The sequence below is a fragment of the Pollicipes pollicipes genome, unplaced genomic scaffold, assembly GCF_011947565.3.
Source record: "Pollicipes pollicipes isolate AB1234 unplaced genomic scaffold, Ppol_2.1 Scaffold_5724;HRSCAF=6776_pilon_pilon_pilon, whole genome shotgun sequence".
Taxonomy (NCBI): domain Eukaryota; kingdom Metazoa; phylum Arthropoda; class Thecostraca; order Pollicipedomorpha; family Pollicipedidae; genus Pollicipes; species Pollicipes pollicipes.
Window position 1 is genome coordinate 17578922 of NW_023596746.1, and position 8763 is coordinate 17587684.

The 8763-nt window shown below is 50.7% G+C and overlaps 1 protein-coding gene across 1 annotated transcript in view; it reads left to right on the forward strand.

The window, feature by feature from the left end:
* The window catches only part of LOC119102749 (ATP-dependent Clp protease ATP-binding subunit clpX-like, mitochondrial), a 30573-nt gene extending 24189 nt beyond the window's left edge, over positions 1 to 6384 (forward strand). The window contains 1 exon segment of the mRNA XM_037226206.1: positions 6201 to 6384. Within this exon segment, the coding sequence (XP_037082101.1) occupies positions 6201 to 6384 (184 nt within the window).
* The last annotated feature ends 2379 nt before the right edge of the window (positions 6385 to 8763 follow it).

Genomic DNA, 8763 nt, shown 5'->3' on the forward strand with positions numbered 1-8763 from the left:
AACATATTTGCTAAGAGTGGAAACCGAGTCTAGAGCAGTCTTTTGTATTAAAAATATACCAATAGTTATACGTGACCTTATTTAATCATTTCTGATGATTGTGTGAGCGTCTTCAAATGTGAAACATTCCGTTCAAATGACGACATTTTGTGCTGCGCACGCCGATGCACTTCTCCCGTGCAGTCTAAAAATTGCTTTAAACCCAAATCGATGAAATATCTGGAAACGGTAAGAGAACGCAGCTATACAACTGAAAACATACTGACCGCAGGATTCCAGATGAAATTCTAACTTTTCCTATTTTTTCCAGAATGCGTGGGACAAGTAAAGGTGTAAAAATATGTGTAAATATTAACAACGTTATTATTAACGATGGCGTGCATTTCTCCGAGTTTGCCAATGCATGGCTGCCTTCTAGGTCACAGGTGATAGGTTTGGACAAAAGTAGTTAGTGATGTGGCAGTTAACAGACATTGCCTTTTTACGAAACCGTTGACTGCAACGCACAAAATGCATACAAAACTGGATTACCACAGAGACACATCAATTGTCGTTGCCGAACCGCAACATTGGTAGAGCACTTAAGTTATGCTGATCACGTGGGTGCTGTAGGGAAACGTGTGGTCTGGGGTTCGCCTTCAAAAACACATGTTCGTATATAGCTCGCAAAAGAGGGCTATTTGGCCGCTGGCTTGACAGTGTCAGCCTGGTTACAGGGCAGCCGAGAGTCATGCAGATGCGTGGTAGGATAAAGACTATTTTCTGCTATTTTGATACGGGCCGAAGCAGAATGGGTCCGTTGAACGATCAATGCAATAATGATAAGGTGGTTCGGTGCGCGAGCAAAACATTCGCAGCACGGAATCCGATTCAAAATCTGTCCCGTCAAAATATTTCCTCCTGTTTTGGTATTGTATAGCCCATTTCACAGCTGAAATGATATTTTGTTCTAACGATGCCGCACCAAAAATACTATAGTGTTACCCAATTTTTGCCCGTAGTGGGTCATACAGGAAAGAACTTTGGGTCTCCATCAAACAAAGTTAGGTCCGTAGCGTTCCATGGGTAGCAGTCAAAATGACGCTGGGATATTTTCTACGAGACCAGTGAATCAGTGGCGCTAATATCATATTAAGGTTACGGGAAAGAGGGTCCGGGCTCTGCCTTTGAGGAGGAAAAAGACGTCAAATGCAAAATGGTTTGATCCCATGACCTAAAGCTACCAATCATTTGAAGATGTAATTTTGTCATTGCAGAGATCAAGTTAGCCCACTGTGTCCTCCAAGGCGACGCCAGCGAGAAAATCATGGTAGATAGTCTTAATGATATGTTCATCTTTTACCTATGCCTTTGCAGCATTCCAACCAAAAACGTTGGGGACCCAAGCTAACATTGAAACGCCCAGTTTAATATTGGAGGGGCCGGGGTCCTAAAAAAGAATACAAATCGACACCTGTGTTATTTCCGTTATGACTCGTACCATTCACCGAATTCCAGAACGATGCAGCCAGGAGCGGCGCCACCATGAGCTGGGGGGAAGGGAGGGGGAGGGAGTGCGGTGGAGGGTCGCTCTCTATCGTTGGATAGGGGAAAAATCTCCTCCATCTCAACGACCTTTTTACAGGACAAATATGTTCTTCGCACAAAAAGTAGCGCGATGCTGCTGGGAGTCCAAAAACCGCTCAGTAATATTTGCCCTATGCTGGTCAAGCGCATTCAATGCCTCCCGCGCCTGGAGATAGCTGGATACGGAGCTGATTGGATCATCAAGTTCTTGCACAGTGGCGCATCCAGAGGGACGAGGGTGCACAAAGGAACGTGCCCCCCCCCCCCCACCCCCGCTAAATTAGGTCCCGAGAGGCCCGAAGGAACCAACGATCAAGAGCCTAATTTCAAGGCCCGACCTCGAATGACCGAAAAGCCGGTCGGAGGTTGTATTCAGGGGCCCGGCCCGCAGGGCCGGACACTCTAATACCAGGCAGAGAGCCCTTTGCACCTATACCATTCCCCCTGAGTCGATAAGGAACTACATGTCGTTTAAACACCAGGACATCAGTTCGACCCAGGGGCAGTGTTCGATGAGGCCTGCAGAGGGGTTCGGGATAAGTCATGGCCGAAGCCAGCGAAACCGACCACCGGAGCCGACGATCAACAGTCCGATTGGAGGGCATGAGGGCCCGAAGGGCTGGCTGTAGCTCACATCAAGGATCCCGGCACCTAGGGGCCGTGATATGAATATCAGTCAGAGCCTCATGCACCGATTGAGGTACCCCCTGAGACAATACGGGCCGCTATGTCGGCTAGAAGCACCAACAATGAACATTGGCTCCGTGTCAGTGTGAACCCTGGGGAGCCATTTCCGAAGCACGGACAGGGCAAGGCCCGCGATTTTCATTGGTCGCGCCCCTACAACAATGCCTACTGTGTCGATCAGAGGCCCACAGTACCTAGCAGGACGTCCTAGGTCAACAAACGGAGCCGGGTCGGCCAGGGGAACACAGGGACGGAGACAGTACCACGAATATCATAGGGCCTCTTTCGTTGATCGGGACCCTCTGGAAAGGAGACATGAGAACTTATGATGATAATTCACAATGAGACGAATGTGTCTGGGCTTGCCCTGTGTCAGTCAGAGCCCTCGATACCGAACGGCTGGCACTTCAACCCAACTCAAGCCATGGGCTCGTTAAACCGAACTGGATTCCCTGCTCCAATTATTGGACCACTTCCGGCGACTCGAGATCTTTTTGCATCATTGAGATTTACTGCGCTGATCCAGGGCCAACTGCGCGAATCAGAGGGCTTTTGGTTAAGGAGGGAACCAATGTGATATGATATATCCCTCTAAAGGCCTCCGGATCAACCAGGAGACCCCCTCTCTGTGTCACCAGAATGACAAGCGGAAGGCGCGCCACACTGGGACGGAATGGCCATTCAGTCCTTTTCCGGTAACAAAAATGTGCCCCCTACTATTCTACTCACAGTACCTCGTGCCCGGAAATGTAAGGGGTCTCATTAGTTTTGAAAACCTAGGTCTAGATGATGTCCAAATGCAAAAGGCCAGCCGATGGTCGCCTGTGACATTCATTTTTTTGGAGTCAAGTAGTGAAAAAAGTAATCAAAAGATTTTGAGCCTGCGCCGTTGCAAATTCAGGAGCAAAGAACGGCAACGGCCGGATTACAGTTTCTGTAAAACCGGACAGCATTGGCCGCTGTTCTTCCTCCTACCCGCTCATATCCACAGTTGACGCTCATATTGCATCGCCAACGTCGCTCGACCTCAACAAGGTCTTTCTCAGTGCCAACCACGTCATCCTGAGCAAACAATAGAGTGATGAAGTGTAATATGGGATAACTGCGTAAGCGGTTTGTGAAAGGCGGCCAGTGGCGGGTGAACGTCCATGTCCCTGCCACACACGCAGGATGTCTGGCTGGACTTTTTCCAAGGATCCTCTTGACTAGATTCCCTGCATCCCTAGATCCTCTTCATGACCTTGATCAGTGACCGCAGGTTTCTTGCCCGCTGTCGACAGCCATCTGATATTCTACACCAGACGCCCAACTCCTGAAATGGTTTATGCTCGAAGCTGTCGCCTAAACAGCCCGATGCAAATTATAAAACCGGTCAGTTCTGCATAGCCATCTGGCCCAATCATCTACCCCACAAACATCTGCAAAGGTATCAGGTAAAGAACTCCATGGACATGCGGCCTGGGGAATCCACATCTCCACAATTGTCGGCCATGACACGCGGTTCCCCTAGCAACCACTTCAGAAAATCGCTGGAGTTTCGATACGCAATGTCCCCAAGCTGCTGATTCAAACCGGGGTCCATTTCTTCCTACCTTTCCGGCGCGATGGCCTCAGGTCTGGCAGCCGATCGTCACCTCAGCCAGGCAACAGACGGTTTTGCCCCATGCATTACGGTGTTGGTCACGCTAATCACACCTCACCGACTCTAGAGACCCCAAGTTGGCGAAGTGTGGATATTTCTGTGCATCAGCACCACCGCCTGCTTTGCCAGCTCGGCGACAGCTGTCGACTTGACCGGGATTGGGGCCGCCGCTGGGTCGGACCTGTAGATCTATAGGTTATGTGAACCTGGCAACCAGTGACGTTCTCGTGGGGGACTAGATTTTCTATTGGATGCGGCGTTTTATCGGCTACATCGCTGGGGTAATGCAGCTTTCCTCAATAATACGACCTTCTGTGAAAAATACATGCGATGCAATCCAAAAACTTACTTAGTGTGTGCTCTAATATCTTGAATGAATTTGCCATTTAAGGGTATAACGAAGGTAAACCAGAGCAATTTAGTAGATATTTCTGTTGTACGCCAAACATTTGAGCAGTGCCAAATTTGATATCTCTACAAAATCCATTGTTGTTGTCGTTGCCTGGATTTCGACCGTTTTAACCTTATTTGACCTGAATGTCACGACCTGGGAATTCGTACTTTGACACAAGTGAGTTCCTCAGTGTTTCCTCCGAGTTTCCTTCAACAAAAGTTGATATTCATAGCTCTCTCAGGCTTTGAGGTCTTAGGAGCGGGAAGGGGGGGAGGGGGCAACCGACCTCCATCCGAGCGCGTCGCATTCAACCGGTCAGCCGGAAGCGTGTTAACACCGAAAGCATGCTACAGCTCAAAGAACGAAGCCATGGTCAGTGTTGTTTCGTTTATCGACCATGTGGAAAATGTATGTGCGCATGCTATATGCCTCGCACACCCAACGCGATACCATGCGCAAGCGGCAGCAGAGAGCGTCCACTTTTTGCACCTCCTATAGGAAAACATAGCAGGCACACAGCAGCTGTCCCCCGTCTCGTGTTTGCCACCTTGAACCGCCCCACTCCGGCAGCCTGTCCCGCTTTCACTCGTGCAACAATGACTGGGGGCAGGAAAGCAAGAACGAACGTGGAAGCCGCTCTATGAATATCAAGTGGCGATGCTACGGTAGAGCGTTGTAAGCTAAAACAGTCCTCGTACTTCTTCGTGAATAAACGAGAGGGCGACAATCGTAATGTACCAATCGGGCGGTTCAGCCCAACCATATTTACTGATACGTTTAGTAGTATAGGCCAGCGATTCTGGATTCCATCCGCAGTAGCTTCTGCAGCGGATATTGTTTTCTGTGGTAGTGCTTTCTTTCTACGCGAACTTCTGCTTCTTTTAGTGCGATAGTCCTAAACAAAGGACGTGCGTTTTATGGGGAAGTTTAATCACCAGAACTTAACCGGCAAATGTGTTACAAAGAAAACACTACAGCCACTTTGCAATAATTGATCGTCGAGCCTCCAATGTGAATAGCACAGGCTTCATCCTTGTTATGATTTGCTTTATCACATAGCCAGCGGCAGTTTATCCAGCCTGTTATCCGGGTATTGCAATTTATGCCTCGTGATGTAAAGAACGTCATCTAGGGGCTAGGGGAGACAATGACAACAGGGTTGCTCGCATTTCACATAGCTACAACTAGGCAAATGCACTTCACGCTAATCACGCCCACATTCCGTTGTAACAACGTCAGAGCTGCTCCTGGCCGTTGATGTTAGGTCCTGGCCGATCAGGTTCGCTCCTGGCTGGTCAAGTTAGTGCTTGGCTGATCAGGTGTCCTCATGCCCGGCTGGACCAGCTCCTGGCCGGTCAGTTGTGCTCCTGGCCGGCCGGGTCAGCTCCTGGCCAGTCAGGTGTGCTTCTGGCCGATCACGTCAGCTCCTGGCCGGTCAGCTTAGGTCCTGGTCGGCCGAGTCAGCTCCTGGCCGGTCAGCTTAGCTCCTGGCCGGCCGGATCAGCTCCTGACCGGCCGGGTGTGCTCCTGGCCGGCCGGGTCCACATCGCAGGCCGGTCGCGACGTGCCCGTCAGGCCGCGTCGTCGGCACGGACAGCAGACGGGGGCCGGGGCCCGGCGGCGGCGCACCAGGCAGCCGCCGAGGCCCGGCCCGACCCTGCGCCGACGGCAGGGACAGCCGCTGCACGCTCAGACAGACGCCGGCCAGATCGACGGCGGCGGTCGGCGGCCGATTGGAGCCCCGTCGGTAGAAAGCCTCCGCGCCGGCGAGCGGTGAGGACCAGCCGGAGTACTTGTGCCGGGGCGGCGCGGACGGCTGCCGGCTCGCCAGCTGTCGACCGGGCGGCCGGCGGCCTCGGACGCGTGCCGTGAAGGCGTGGCTGCCTCCACACGGTCGGCGTGTCGCTCCAGGCGCTCGGTCAACCTCCGGCGGCCGGTGGTGCCGAACTCTGAGGTGTCCTCTGCTGCCGTCCGGATCCGCCGTCGAGGCGGGCCGCACCTGGCCATGCAGGTCGGTGGAGAGCGTCCAGTGCTGCCGCTTCGAACACCCATCGACGACACCAAGCTCCTGAAGAAGGTGTTTTTGCTCGGATGAGTTCTGCACCGGCACCGTGCGCAACGGCGTCAGCTGATATGAATCGCTACGCAGCCTTGGCGGAAGCTGATGAACAGCATTGTCGGGCAGTACCAATCCGACGTAACGACGCGTCAGCGTGCTGTGTGAAGCTGTCTGTTTCGCTGCCTCTGATGCCGCCGCTGCCTCCTCGCTATGTGCCTCTCCCTTCTCTGGCGTGGCACGCGAGATTCCCTCTAACACAGGGATGTATTGGCTTGGCTCTGACAGTAAACGAGCGCCTTCGGATGACTGACTTGGGGTAAAGCTCTCCATGAAGACGGATTGCGCTGTGATTGGCCGTCGGTTAGGTGGCCTTTGCACGATTGGCTCCCTAGGTGCTTGCCTTCGTGTGATTGGTTGCCTGGGATGCGTCTGCGATGTGGATGTATGATCAAAGCATGACTGGCAACATGTGTGCGTTTCGGGCCGTGAAGGTGGTGCACTGGACTCGGCTGTGGCCTGTTTTGATGCCCTGAAAGGCATATTCGAAAATTCGGATGAAGACGAGGACCGTAGAAAAGAGATGCCGAGGGCCCCTGTCTTCCCTGAATAATTTGATACATGATCCACCTGTGGCATAACACGATAATTGCAACCACCCTCCTTTTCACCCACTTGCATGGTCCTGAAATGTTGTGGAAAATTCAGGATTGAATTCATCTCATCTAAAACGGAATGATCGTGAGCACTTGACATCACACACGACTGTTTGATCGTGGGCAGTTGTGAGGGCGTTTTATCTGAATGAGAGGACTCCCCTGTTAATACTCCTGTGAATGGTCTCCGTGTTCTTAGAGTGATTGAGGAAGATTGTTGTGATGGCGAGGCATCTGCGAGGATCGTGCCATTAGCTGAATGTTGCGGGACAGCAGGTCGATCACCTGCTTTTCGTTCTGCTGGTTTTTGCGCGGTTGTCGGTTCTGAGGCACGGTGCCCCAGGGATGTCTGGGAAAAAGCGCGTGAAGTGGTGTTGGCCGACGATGTTTGGCCGCGTGGAGTGGAGGTGGCCGACGGTGTTTGGCCGCGTGAGACGAACGGTATTTGGCCTCCGTCGGCCGTTTCCGCCTTCTTCTTTATCCCCTTGTCGAGGAAATGCTCCGGTGTGATGGTGACACCGCTGCCTCGGTATCCGAGCTTGATGATGACCTCAGCCAAGTCCTGATCCTGCGAACAGAAAATCCAAAGTGCCTGAGAACGAAAGAAAGTATCCCGCCATAGACAAGCAATCGGATTGCACTGTATAACACTATCATGAAACTTGTCGCCAGCGTTTGGCTGACGAATGCTTTGAAGGGTGCCCCCACATTTGTATCGGGTTTTGAACCGAAGTAGCCACCTTGAAAATCATTCGGTGCAGTTCGCAGCCCTGTCGTTCTTAAAACCTAAATCCTTCTATTTTCCCAGCCACACTCCCGCGGAGATAAAAAGCCTGTTTCGTGCAAACGATCTCAAAATCACCCAGGCATCCAGGACACCATAACGCCAGTAAAATCCTGCCACTCTATTAACCATGCGAAGATCAAACCAAGACAAATATAGTATATATAGTCACCTATAGTTATAACTGAGTTTATTTCATCATATCTGATGCTTGCTTTAATATCTTCAAATGCGGAACATATCATTTAAATATTTTGGTCAAAACAACTGACTGCTGACTTATAACTAGAGCTAAATGGCTGGTATTACGCTGATGGTTAAATAACAGACGCGCAAGCAAATATCTGATACCTTTTTGAGTTCTCCGAAGCCAGGCCTGCATGGAAACACATACTACTGCATAATTCTGCTTATTTTTAGTAGATAGACCCATGTATGATTGTACAAAAAGTCTTAAGCTGAAGATGCGGAATCCCAACACACATTTAAAACGTCCAGTGAAACTAGAATTTCTTATCCAACAATCAAAGCCGAAGTCGCATGTGTCGACATACCTGTCACGATACACGAGTTAAATAAATGACGTTGCAGATCGTATATGTCATATGTCAAATAAGCATGCTTCATGCGTGATAAACACAATTTGGCTATGTCGCATAGGTCAGAGCCAGAAGCGCAAAACCCCTTTCCGAAGGAAACGACCTTTTTTTGAATATGCTTTCTCGGACATTAAAACAACGCTTGCTGGAAAAAATACTTGTTGAACACACACGCCTGCTGGAACACATCACATGTAGAAACGTGACACGCCTGAAGTCAATATGCCACATGGTAGCAAACGTTAAACACAAAATTGCGTATTTGCTTTGTACGCTGTTTCAGGAACCAGGAAACAGTAGCACATGACTGTAATGGCGAAGCGTTCACAATTGCTTCGTGTGTAACTCAAGTGATCAACACGACACTGCCTGCTCCCAG